Source organism: Brachycentrus maculatus, unplaced genomic scaffold (genome assembly GCF_059751285.1).
Source record: "Brachycentrus maculatus isolate JH-2025_06_01 unplaced genomic scaffold, ASM5975128v1 h1tg000495l, whole genome shotgun sequence".
NCBI lineage: Eukaryota > Metazoa > Arthropoda > Insecta > Trichoptera > Brachycentridae > Brachycentrus > Brachycentrus maculatus.
Genome location: NW_028281242.1, coordinates 129,596 through 144,092, shown reverse-complemented (window position 1 = coordinate 144,092; position 14,497 = coordinate 129,596). Strand labels below are relative to the sequence as shown.

The 14,497-nt window shown below is 35.0% G+C and overlaps 1 protein-coding gene across 1 annotated transcript in view; it reads right to left on the bottom strand.

Annotated features, from left to right (window-relative positions):
- Nucleotides 1–5,120: 5,120 nt before the first annotated feature.
- Nucleotides 5,121–14,497, bottom strand: part of LOC148301976 (transmembrane protein 135-like) — a 32,188-nt gene continuing 22,811 nt past the window's right edge. The window contains exons 5-9 of the mRNA XM_088272373.1: nt 12,772–12,883; nt 8,822–8,974; nt 8,288–8,428; nt 7,163–7,329; nt 5,121–5,359 (exon numbers count right to left, since the gene is read on the bottom strand). Of these exons, the coding sequence (XP_088128499.1) occupies nt 5,308–5,359; nt 7,163–7,329; nt 8,288–8,428; nt 8,822–8,974; nt 12,772–12,883 (625 nt within the window). The 3' untranslated portion in view covers nt 5,121–5,307. The remainder of the gene's footprint in view (nt 5,360–7,162; nt 7,330–8,287; nt 8,429–8,821; nt 8,975–12,771; nt 12,884–14,497) is intronic.

The window sequence follows — 14,497 nt, the reverse complement described above, 5'->3', positions numbered from 1 at the left end:
GTGGAAGAGGCGAAGTTTGTTTACAAAGACAGATTGGTATGGTGTTCTATTTTCTCTGCCTACCCCTTCAGTGAAGCGATATGATGGTTTTTGTATGAAATATTAAATATCTTGCAATTTTCATCGGACACTTGTTTCTTGTGACGATATAATTGCCCCACTGGTGACGACTTATATTTGCATGTTAGACTGACGATGTATCAATAATATACCCTGCATATATCATATTTTATACAGTAACAAAATAATTACATATATCAAATTTGCATTATATCGTATTTTATTTAAACAAGTTTTTTTTCCATGCTTTCAGTTGTTTATTTAAAACAAATATCCTTTCCACATATTATTTTAAAGACACATTTAGGGAAATAGATGGGCTTAATTCATATGTAAATTTGAATTAATAGATACAGCAAGCAAATAATTCATTGTTTTATTATTTAGTTATTTGTAAGATCTGATTTTATACTTTAAAAAAAATCATTGGATGAGATTATAATCTGAACTGATTTTCACAAAATTGCGCGTTTCAACTGATAAACGAGGCAAAATGTCACATTCCATATCTGTCACCGTGTACTGATATAATTCTCCATGAAGGTTGACAGATTTCGTCTCATTTTCTACTACCGTATTTGGTAATCTGATATATTTGTACCATTAAATAATACATATATGTGTTACATATAAGGCATTGTGCAGACTAAGTATTATTTTTCTATTTATTATTTATATTTTTTCTAGTGATGTTTACATAATACATAATTATATTGTACTTTTTTATGAATTTTTTGGATTATACAGGTGGCGCAAAATTAATCACCATATCGGAAGATGTTTAACCTTTTAACCGCGTTAACTTTGTTCCTAAGAGACGCCCGTGCGCAGCGGTATTTTGCCGTTTTTTAAATGATCACTTTTATCATGTATTTAGTTAAGAAACGATTTATTTTCTCAAACAAAAACGTTCAATGGCATTCATTGTGCCTTTTTGGTACTCTATAATACACTTGTGTCACATTATTCTTGAAATATATCGTAATATAAACAAATTAATCGTAATATAAATACATCAAAGCGCATCATGTGTCACTCTTACCCACTGGCGATGCGTAGCGTCGAGAGTGAGACAGATATAGGGCATGATTATGGCGCGGACTAATTACCGACCGCAAGAAAAATCAGGGATCTGTTCTTTTATTTATCTTTTTTATTATTAGATTAAAACCAATATTTTTAGCTTTTCCACTTTTTTATTTGACCAGCGACCGGGTTTCGTCGTTACCGACATCATCAGACTGGTGGAAAAGTGGAAAAGCTAAAAATATTGGTTTTAATCTAATAATAAATTAAAAATGCAATTCCATCACGAAGTGTCAGTGGATAATATAAATCTTTTATTTATCCTTGTGATGTTACAAATTATTAGTCAGATATTTCAACAGATGTCTCAAGGCCAAGGATTGACTTATTTTATCCAAAGTTCCACACCATGAAAAAATCCCTCCATGTTGAACTGAGGTTCGAAACTTGGAGCAAAGTAAAAACACATACGGTTATATCAGCTGCGTATGGGGCATGTTTTATGAAAACACATGCAGTTATGCGTGGATCCGGTTAAAATTTTACAAATGGCGTCATACGTTAATCATATTTGACATTTGTGACATTTGTGACACAGCTGCAGTTTACAAACAGATTATTTTACTAAATAAAACAAAATATTTTGAGTGATACAAATCTTTATTTGGTTCTTTACAATATATTCTGTTAAGTGGAAATGATGATATCCGTGAAGTGGCTGCCGCCACAGTATTGACACATATTTGTACCCTTGTTTGTTTGTATACTGCAGCTGTCTAAGGCCACAAATGTCAAATATTATCGACGTATGCCATTTGCAAAAATTACAACATCTTCCTATAGGGTGATTAATTTTGTGCCACCCTGTAGATGAAAATATTTTTATTTTGAGATTTTCAACCATTTTTATCTTAAATTTTTTATTTTCACACAAAGTAAAACAGAACAATAACAAATCGGTGTGAGGAATAATATTTAACAGTATTTTTTAACATCAAATAATTTTTGTATTTTCTAGCTACTTTAACTATCAATAATTGTCATTAAATCTATATTATACGGAATTTGATGGATACATATCCGCACTTTATCACTCAATCAAATATATTATTTTTATAGAATAGAAAAAAAAACCTCCAATTTTTTAAAAATATATTACTGTAGATTGTATGAAAATATCCAATAGTTAGATCAGAAAACTTACATACTGAATAGGAGGTAAGCCAAATTAAGTATAAATCAGTTTTGTGGCGCTTATGTATAATTCCTAGATAAAGCAAGCATTTTAAGTCTTCTCAAATCTGTAACATAAATTCTCAAACAAAATATCTCTGTACATAATATATTTACCTACATTTTGAATATAAATACAAATCATAATATATTGGGCTGTAATAGTAATAATAATGATGCATATATTTGTCCTGTTGTTTTAACGCATTGGTTATGGTGAAGCTTGATAAAGAAATGTAATTTGTTTATTTATAGATTTGACGTTTAATTTGTAGAACTCCATTTTAATTTATGTATTAAATTTTAAATCAAACACTGATTTTTTGAGTCTACTAAGCTGTATTTTATTGTTAAAATCCGTCAGTCCATTTAATCTTCTCATTCGTTTGAAAATGCCATAACTAGGCGAAACAAATTTGTTTTTTTTTTTTTTTAACAATAAAATAGACTAGTAGACTCAAAATATTAGTGTTTGATTGATACATGAATATAATTTTACCCGGGCGATGTTAGATGTTAGATCGCATTAAAAGAATGATGTGTTTAAGCCATATTTTGAAACCAGATAAGAATCGATAATGTTTTTGTATTATAGTGCCACCTATCCGCTGCACAGCAAAGCAAACATGACAAGAAATTAGATGTTCAAGATATGCTTTTTGTATATGAAGTTGAAGGTAACCGAAATGCACAAAAATGTGCACACCACTGCGACTTGAGGTTTCTGAAACGCACAAATATGTGCATACCGCCATAACTTAAGGTTTCCAAAATGCACAAATCTGCGCACGCTGTAAACAATGTGTTAATATCATTTATAAGTTTATTCCGCAAAAATATTAAAACAATAATTCATTATAACAAGTCCGCCTCAGTAGTGTAATGGTCAGCACGCTCGGCTACCGTTCTGGAGGTCCTGGGTTCGATTCCCAGGGGGGGGTCATGTGAATATAAGTGATTTTTTCAGTGTAATATTTATTTGATATTGCCCTGGACTGGTACCTGAAGCGGAGGGCTGATCACCTTTCCTTTGTGTGTTAACGATCAAGATAACGCTATGTTTATATGTTGCAGTGCCCTATGCACCATTGGTGTGTGGATAAGGGTTTTAAGAAGAAGAATTCATTATAACTATTCATCACTCTCAAAAAAAAAAGGAAATCATTAGTGAATATTTTGTTTACTTGATTTTCGTTTTGACGTGTTAAGATTGTATTTTATGACTACTACTATTATGCCAATTTACTGTAGGGGTGTACAGAGAGAATGGAATGCCTCACGCGTCTTCCATTCGCATAGTCATATTTACCCTCCAGTCATGTAGACCTTTGCGACAAACATATTTCACATTCAGTTGAACGCAGGACAAATACATGTTGCAATATGTTTTGTAAACAGCTGTCGGCTCGGGTTGTAAATCATATATTATTTCGAGAAATAAAAATACTTTGTGTTCTGATCCACTCACATTTTTATTAACCAACTAGTTTCGGCGACAACCTGTTGCCCTCTTCAGGGTTTAATTTATTAATAATAAATTAAACCCTGAAGAGGGCAACAGGTTGTTGCCGAAACTAGTTGGTTAATAAAAATGTGAGTGGATCAGAACACAAGGTATTTTTATTTCTCAAAATAATATATCAAAATGATCCACAAAGTTAATGCTTTCAATATTCAAATCATATTTGTTCATTTATCACAATGATTTATGACCCGAGCAAACAGTTGATTGAAACGATTCTAAAAAAAGACATTTTAGGCTGCAATTTTTTTTTTGCACGATTAATTTATGGATTTTTTACAAAATTATTTTTAAGTGTACAATATTTTTTTATGAGATAAACGATGTTGGAATTTTGGCACTGCACAAAGTATGCAATTTTTCATATTATTCCTCGGTATGTATTTATCATCTGCTTAATGCTCAAATGTTTTATTTTATTCTAATGTTTACTAACAAAAATTGACTATTCTGTATTATTAATGTGTGTACTGTTAATATAATAATGATCTCTTGACAGAATCAAATAAAATATTTCTTTATAATAATTTGTTTCATTTAAATTTCACCTCCAGCTCCGTAGATTAATGGTTAGCACGCTCGGCTACCGTACTGGAGGTCCCGGGTTCGATTCCCAGTGGTCAAATAAATATAAGTGTATTATTAGATTAAAACCAATATTTTTAGCTTTTCCACTTTTTTTTATTTGACCAGCGACCGTCAAATAAAAAAAAGTGGAAAAGCTAAAAATATTGGTTTTAATCTAATAATATATTAAAAATGCAATTCCATCACGAAGTGTCAGTGGATAATATAAATCTATTAAATATAAGTGATTTTTCACTGTAATATTTATTCAATATAACCCTGGACTGGTACCTGAAGCGGAGGCCTGATCAACTTTCCTTCATGTGTTAATGATTAAGGTAACACTGCGTTTATATGATGCAGTGCCCTATGCACCATCGGGTGTGGATAAGGGTTTTTTTTTGGGTTCAAGGAATCTTGCATCCCTTATGTCACTGCGACCATATTAGGTCTATTGTGACCTCCCGGATAAGGGTTGTAAAATTTCATAATAAAGAACCGCACATAATGAATATAAAAGAAAACTCATCTACCATTGCATGGTGGAAAGCATGGAACCAGAAGCATTGACGCATGTTCGTTCAGGAGTGGCACAAATGGAAGTTGATCAGAGATATAATCTGTGAAGCAAAAGACTGATGATCCATCCAAGCAAGATGAGGCAGTCTTTTTCTGGAACAGTGCCCTATGCACCATCAAATAAAGTAAAATGTTTGTGTTTTAAACCTTTTATTTGTGAAATTGTATAAAATATATAAAATATGCTTAAAAATAAAATAAAATTTGAATACTAAATCAATAAAAAAAAGTATTCCATTATGCTACAAAACAATATTCCCATAAACATTGTATGAGATAACAAAATTATATTACAGAATTGTGCGTTAAATAAAGCTAAGTCAGCATGAAAACTTCAGCATTTGCAGGAAACTGGAGTAAATTAGGTGGACCCTGAAAAGAAATGTAAACATTTCAGTACGAACACGTTATTTACTTGACTAAAGGTGGGGACTGACTTCCACATTTCGTCATTACGGCGAGCATCCGACTTCATATGGAGCACTCGTAACGAGCGGCTCGCTGTACTGACTACAAATTGACTCGATTGTTGCGCGGTATGATCGATAATCCTGAAATTATCCAGAGCATTGGTCTGTATGTTCCCGATAGTTACCCAAGACAGCGTCGGCATAGGTTGTTTCACATTCCTATACACAGGACCAACCTGCCGATGGTTATGCCTGTAGGAAGAGCTACCGCTATGTTGAACAATATCACATTGGATATTGATCTGTTCCATGTGTCCGAAGGAATTTTCCGAAGCGAGATTCTTCTACACATTTAACAAGAGTCTTCTTGCGTAATTTTTAATTTGTTTTTTTAATGTATACGCCTTAAATGTTTGTTTGTAATGTATATATTAATTATTAAATAAATTGAATAGAATTGAAAAAAAAAATAAAAAATGCTCGCATCGTAACGTGTTACGTTACTACAAAATGACTGTGGTCAGTCCCCACCTTAAAGTTCTTTAACCCTTAGAGTGTGAACCGTCGATAGATGGACTCTCTATTAATGCGTATAAAGTGCGGAGCGTCGGAATACCGATTATTGCGCAGTTTTAAATAAATACAGTTACATAGCATTTAAATAAATACAGTTATAGTAAAAAATATGTTTCATTTGAGTAGTTTGATATGTCGCTTACACATAACAGAAAGAATTACGAAAATTCATCTACATTTGAGGAAAATAATTAAGATCTGTGCACACTTAATTAAAAAGGTACTTTTTTCAAAAATCCTATGGCAATTTATGCAAAATATGTTAAAATAAGCTCAGCACTATAAGGGTTAAATTAAGGAGCTCAAAAATATCTGCACTTCTATAAATCATTTGTAACCTTTTGCGAAACAGTTACAGCCGTCCTACTACATAATAAGACATTGGCCATACAAAATTTCCACCTTTACATGTGACAAACTCTGTCATTTTATAGACCAAGATCAAAAGTATTTGACAATTTCAGAATTGAAACATGCAGAAACATCATTTAGGATCATCATGACTTACATTAGTATTAACATGACATGCAGAGACATCTCAAGAGATGTCAAGATTTCTTGCAAGCAAGAAAATGACAATTTCTGCAAAAAATCCCGTTTAGTAGGTACTAATCCCGGCAGTTAAAAACTTCATCATTATTAACACATTAGCGACCACACTTACACTGTCACGGACCAAGGAAAATTTACTCATACAGTAGTTCATATTGTACACTACGCTATGTATTACCAATGAGTTCAACTGGATCGTGCCAATCTGCTTTAGTATACACTCAGCAATGAGAATAGATGCCTGCGAAGACTGAGGAATGAGAAAATACAGCGTAGGTTGCAGCAACTCATGGTCATAACTATTGCCAAGAAAAGGCGATTCAGTTGGCTAGGCCATGTATTTCACATGCCTCCAAAAAGCCGCCATCAAATTTGCCTCTTTTACAAAGCATCAGTTTCTTGCCGCGCAAGATGTCCACTACTGACAATCTATTGGCAGTTCTTGTCTAAACTTCGGAACACGGACCTGACTTGTAGGCGTGTAAGGAAGCTGGCGGCTGACAGAAGAGCCTGGAGGCAGTTTGTGGACTTTATATGCTTCACATATTGCTAAGAAAGAATCTGTTTCAAATAAATTTCTAGTGATATTACTGGGTGTCGGATTTGCGCATCGCTGCTTATTACAAGATGGACTTACTTTCCACTGGTGACCGTGTCTAGGAGGTTAATGATGTAGCGCGGACACATCTCGGGGTGCATGACGCGCGCGTGGAACAGCAGCCCCTGGCAAAGAGCGTACAACAGTTCGGGAAGTGGCCATTTCTCCGGCAACAGCTTGTACTCGTACATCCGGCTGCAGAGAATCTGCAATAACAAAATCATTTACTAACAAATATATTTGTTACGGCGCAATATTTCTAGCAACTTGAACTATGACCCCAAGCGCCCGCTAGGAGCAGGGCGGGGTGCGGGGAATGTTTACGTTATACCCTTATGAGATTGATGCAGGGGAGACTGCACACACTTGTCCTTGTACTGTTATAGCGACCTGTTGAATAAACCGATTGCATCCTAATTATGAGTTATTATTACCTATACTCGAGCCCCGTAATAATATACATCATTTTCTGAAGTACTCAGAGGAACATCGGGTTGCTGGACTGACCTGGGAGGAAGCCAAGGAAATGGCGCATGACAGGGTGGCTTGGACACAACTTTAAGTGGCCGTTTACTCCATCTAGAGAGTGAAAACGGATGAAAAACATTTACAATTCTGTCCGGTATTGAACAGAGTATGCAAGACATCAAAAGAAGCTTGATAAATTGCAGCAAAGGCATCTCAGGTCAATGATGGGCATTCGTTGGTATGACTACATGTTTAACCAGAAGGTTCTGGAGAGGGCGGGTTATTGTCCTGTCTCAGTGGCAATAGCGAGGGTTCAGCTCAGATGGGCATGTCATTCCTATGGATGACTCGCCCCTGATCAAAGCTGTTTTGTTTGGAGAGCTTCTCGGAGGAAGGCGAAAGCGAGGTGAGCAGTACAGGAGGTACAAGGATCAACTGAACGCCACATTGATGGTGAGTTGCAGGCTAGAGACAGAGATGGATGGAGAAGTTCCGTGAACGGTATTCACGAGGTCTCTGCGCGCGGCTACCGGCACAACAGAAGTGAATACGGAGTACGCAGTGTGTGCTCGAATTATTAAGTCAAAGATTGGCATGTTCAGACACAACGCACTCATAGATAGTCCCACATCTGAAGACAACATACTGGAGAGCGAGTTGGGATACAGAGATAATATACAGAGCATCTTGACTTACGTGCAATATGGAGGTGATGGATGCCAGCGAGAAGGACAGGTTGGGCTTGAACCAGAAAGCTGCGCCGGCGAGGAAGCCCGCTGGAAGTGCGTGCTCCGCAGCATCCTTCTTCCGATGGCGACATAAGAGACATGTTATCCACTGTAAAAATAGCAAAAAATATTAGCTACAAGTATTGTGCTTACATTTCTTCAAATTGTACGACTGTCCGGGTTATTTATATACCAGGTTGTTCTTCTGTTATCTGTTATCCACTGTAAAAATAGCAAAAAATATTAGCTACTAAGTATTGTGCTTACATTTCTTCAAATTGTACGGCGGGTTATTTATTATACCAGGATGTTCTTCACTTTTAGTGGACATTACGAACCCCATTACATTCATAAACTGGACCAAAGCAAATATTGAGAATCTTCTGACATTCTGTTCACATGTTCACTTCAGTATCGCCTCCATTGTCACCCCTACCTCATAATATCTTCCGTCAAAATAAATAAATGCACATATTATGATCTGCGGAATAGTGGTATTTACCCTATAAATTCCAATGTATCCACCCAGGAACAACCCGAGATTGAAGTGTTGTCTCGTGATAGATTTGAGCGCCTTCATGGGAGATGTTAATCTCGGTACAACCGTTCTCAGCATGGACATTGCGCAACCGAGTCCAAACATTGAAATTGTTCCCTAAAAATAGAAAAAAACATATACTTATGATAATAATAAAATAACAGAATACACATTGAAATATAGTTATTGTCATCACTTTAAAACCTGCGAGTTTTGGTAACTGTTATGTTCTAAGGTGGGGAGAGATGATCAGTAATAACTCGCTGGTATTTTGATTTTGGGTTATTTTAAATAAGTATTTTTTACTAGGTACCTCTAAGTGAGTGACTGCTTTCTAGGGGAAACAAGTCTAGAGTGCGCTTGCCAGACATTGCAGATAAGCCCACAATTGCGGCTATATTGTTGTAACCAATATGTCATAACATACACGTATTCCTTACAATAACATTAACACATTCACTGCGTTCAATATATCGCGAACAATCATGAAATGCTCACAAAATAGCTGATTTTAAAAAACGCTTAAAACTATATCAACTTGTCTACAGTCTGTTCACAGTTATATTACATCTAGTTTTATTTTTATTTTTATTATTTATTTGGCAGTATAAATAATTAAAAAAAAAATAATATAAAAAAACTAGAGGTAAAATATTTTTTTAAAATTATTTATTTGGCAGTATAAATAATTTATTAAAAAAACCTAGAGGTAAAATAACTGTGAACAGACTGTACCTAACCATATTATTTAAAAAGTAGATTAATAAATCCTCAGTTTTTTTTCATAAGATTTCTGAGTAACAATACTTATTTGCAATGTACCAGATAATTTTTTTTTAACAATGGACCTATTTATGACCCTTTTTATATCCTTCACATTTTAGAGGCTCTCAACATAAGATGTGGCCGTAAAGTTTATAAATATATTTTGTATTAAATGTAATATATCAATCAGCGTAATCTCGATAAATTCTGCAAATGACATAGCCAGCGATACTGACCTCGAAGTACTAAACATGCCATATGACGTATTCATATGCGTAGGTCAAGTAGGAATAATTTGATGTAACACAAACGTTTCTGCGGTTGTGGGTATACTTTTTTGTACCTGAACATATGGGATACGGCTTGTTGCGTTTGGGCGATAATATTGCAAGCATATCATGTATATTGATATGAGTAGGGCGGTTAAAAATGTGAAATAATATGAAATTTCTTTTTGTAGATTGCTTTGAGATTTGATTGCTTTGCTTTGCTTTGAGACAAGCGAGTATAAACATGTCGATCACTCCTTTTAACAATGTCATATATCAAAAATCGTCAATTTTCAGTTGTGCATTTTTTTGGAATGCCCAGAAAATGTACTATATCCCAGCAAAAGTGGCATATTTTTAACTTAATATTTACCCGCTACAGGGCAGAAAGTGTTGTTTTTGCATTTTGAAGAAAAGGTATTGTTTTATAATGTTTTTAACTAACTAACTAACTAACCATCACGCCGCTTCCCCGCAGGGGTAGGCATAGAGAAAAACTTGCAAACATTCTTCGCCTCTTCCACGTTCATGCATCTCCTCATACATACCCGCCGATTGTTACGACTCCTAACCTGACCATATACCAAATATACTAAATATTTTTCAAATGGAGAAAAAACTTTCAGGTTTTACCTAAAAAGATCTGTTGCACAGTAAAAAGTTCAATAAGTGGCTTGATATATATTTTAATACATTTTATTATATTTTTATACTTTAAAAACAATCTCCTGAAAAATCAAGTTTTTTTATTTACGACGTTGTTGAAAGGAGTGAGCGATGTGTCATCAAGGGGACTAAAGCTGAGTTATATATTATAGTTAAAACAGTCCTCTTACACAATTTTGTTTATTTTTTTATTTAAATCATCATATTGTTCCGCAAAGTTGAAGCCAAATCAATAAATTAAGTATTTTATTTGTAATAATTTAGTACGCAGGGTTTCAAACCTGACTGGTTGTGATAACAATAAGCGATCGATAACATTATCCGCGATCACAACAATACATTAAAGATCTGTAAAGTGAGCAAGGACAGATTACATATTACTTGAGATTACTTGAGGCACTACTTATGCAAATTACTATTTGTTATGTATGTTATTTATTCAGGCTTAAGTACCTAACAAACATAAGTTACAATACAGATTATGACCTTTGATGTAAGGCTCAATACAGGAGATAAATAGATAATCATGTCTATTGCAATAATTGTTGATGAGAAAATGAAAATAAAAGCAAGGCATGGTGGATAATCCTGCGCTTCGGGCACCAGTCCAAGGTAACATAGTAATTACTAGAGTGAAGTCACTAAAATTTATTTTAAACCCCTTGGGAATCAAACTTGGTGCACCCAACACGGTAGCTGAATGCGCTAACTATCACACTACGGAGGCGGGCAAAAAACATATTATTTTGAGAAATAATATGTTTATTATTCATATTATTCAAACCCTTATCCGCACCCCAATGGTGCATACGGCACTGCATCATATAAACGCAGTGTTATCTTGATAGTTAACACATGAAGGAAAGGTGATCAGCCCTCCGCTTCAGGTACCAGTCCAGGGTAGTATTGAATAAATATTAGAGTGAAAAAATCACTTATTTTTATTTGACCCCCCTGGGAATCGAACCCAGGACCTCCAGTACGGTGGCCGAGTGTGTTGATCATTACACTACGGAGGCGGACAATAATATGTTTAACCCAACCTAAACACAGTTATCCCCTTCCTTGCTCTTACCCCTCCTTAAAACACCATTACCCCCACCCCTATCCTTATCGTAACCCAATAACTTGTACACTGTTTCTTTTTTATTTATATGTTTAGTCATAAATTAAACCCTGAAGAGGGCAACAGGTTGTTGCCGAAACTAGTTGGTTAGTAAAAATGTGAGTGGATCAAAAAACAAAGTTTTTTTATTTCTCGAAATAATATATCAATATGATCCACAAAGTTAATGCTTTCAATATTCAAAACAAAAAACATATTATTTGCACATAATTTTTTAATTATATTAAATATTGTTATTGAGAAATCTTTTGGAAAAAAGGGAAGAATTTTTTACTTTTTGAATAATAACCCAAGGGTTAAAAAGGCGACTCTTTAATTTATTTCCCCCCCCCCCTGGGAATCAAACAGCATTATCGATAAAATTAAGAAAAGTGTATTTAGATGGTTTGGACATGTGGAACAAATGAGTGAGGAAAGAGCGGTAAAACAAATTAATGAGGCGAATGTAGTTGGAAAAAGGTGCATAGGAAGACCGAGAAAAACTTGCAACGATCAGGTATGCCAAACACTTGAAAGCGATCAGGTTAGGAGACGAAATAATTGGTGGGTATGTATGAGGAGATGCATGAACGTGGAAGAGGCGAAGAGTGTTTGCAAAGACAGAGTGGTGTGGCGTTCTATTCTCTCTGCCTACCCAGCGAGAAGAGGCGTGATGGTTAGTTAGTTAGTTAGGGAATCAAAAATAGCAACCACTAGACCAGTGCTCCGCAACCGGTGTGCCGTGGCACAATGGTGAGCCGTGAGCAGGATCCAGATGTGCCGCGACTAAATTCAATGTAATTGACATTTTTTAAATTTTACATTATGTAATTAAATACAAAAATAATTGGTCATTGTGTGTTAACACACAATGACAAATTATTTTTCATAACATTGTCTTTTATTTCAAAATTATAAAATAATTATGAATACATCATTTTTCAACGTATTTTATGTATTAATTGTTAAAACACAGATTTTTTTGTGTCTACTAAGTTGTATTTTATTGTGAAAAAACACATAAAAATTAATATTATGACAATTGTTTCGTTTCTATAGTATAGAGGCCGACGACAATTAGGGAATTGGTTCCTTGCTACAATTATTACCTTTAAAATGTAATCCTTGCACATCCCGGAGTGAGGACAGCACAGGGAATCCTTAGCGCCTATGTAGCCACTGGAAGATGGTTGCTTATTCACTGTTGGAGGTGTGAAAAACCTGAAAGAAAGAATGCGCATGAATATATCTCACAACATTTAGAGTGTGTCCAAATACTTGTTCACAAAATCTGGATTATCTCCGATTACAGGAGTTATTTTCATATTATTTTTTGACATCTCATCAAAGATGAAGAAGAATATGGAGGTCTGGGCATTTACGGGGCTGACGACCGTCATAGGCTGGTTTAAGTGATCACTTTACACACGTGTAACATTCACCAATTCTACCCATTATTGACAACCACACTACTCAAATTCTTGGAAGTTCTGTATATATGAACCAATTTAGAAACCTTGTTCTCGAATCACTAGAACTTCACTAGAGACATCTATTGGTGAGATGTAAAGAAGCTTTTTATCAAGCAGAAACTCTTATATTAGTATGTGAGGTCCGAATCCTGGATTATAATCACACACATGAGAAACGCCAGAAAATACCACTTTCATTTTTATTATTTAAGCTTATAATTTGACCAGACAATTTATTTACAACATTTTGAATGTGTCCAAATACTTGTTCACAAAATCTGGATTATCTCCAATTACAGGAGTTATTTTCATATTATTTTTGACATCTCATCAAAGATGAAGAAGAAGATGGAAGTCTGGTCGTCAGCCCCGTAAATACCCAGACTTCCATATTCTTCTTCATCTTTGATGAGATGTCAAAAAATATGAATATATCCCTCTCTCTGGTCTCAATCCTATGGATTGGTCTGCAGCAACCTACACATTTTAAATTAATTTTATTTAAACAAATAATTTTTTAAATATTTAGTGGTTAGCATGCTAGGCTACCATGCTGGAGGTCCCGTGTTTAATTCCCAAGAGGGTCAAAATAAATATTAGTTATTTTTCAGTCTAATATTTATTAATTATCACCCTGGACTGGTACCTGAAGCGAAAGGCTTATCACCTTTCCATCGTGTATTTACTGATCAAGATAACACTGCTTCTATATGATGCAGTGCCCTATGCACCATTGGGTGCGGATAAGGATTAGAAAAAAATTACATTAATCAATTGATGTAAATAATGACATAAAAAATGCAGTAAATTTAATTTTCAAAAGATTAAATTTTGTTTACAAATACTGTCCGCCTCCGTAGTGTAATGGTCAGCACGCTCGGCTACCGTTCTGCAGGTCCCGGGTTCGATTCCCAAGGGGGGTAAAATAAATATAAGTGATTTTTTCACTCTAATATTTATTCAACATTACCCTGGACTGGTACCTGAAGCGAAGGGCTGATCACCTTTCCTTCAAGTGTAAACGATCAAGATAACACTGCGTTTATATGACGCAGTGCCCTATGCACCATTGGGGTGCGGATAAGGGTTTTATTATTATTATTATTACAAATACTGTATCCCTGATCTGAACTTATTGTCATGTTTCTATGCAAAATGTAAGTAAGTTGATTATTCAACATATAAAAGGTGGAGACGGAGCATTTCGTCGTAACAAAACGTCGTAACATCGCTCGCGGCGAGCATCTGAAACTATGGATGGAGTGCTCGGCTCGCTGTACTGACTGCCTGAATGCTCGTGTTATGCTATCTTGACGTGTTATGCTACGACAAAATGCTCCGGTCAGTCTCCACCCTAAGAGGT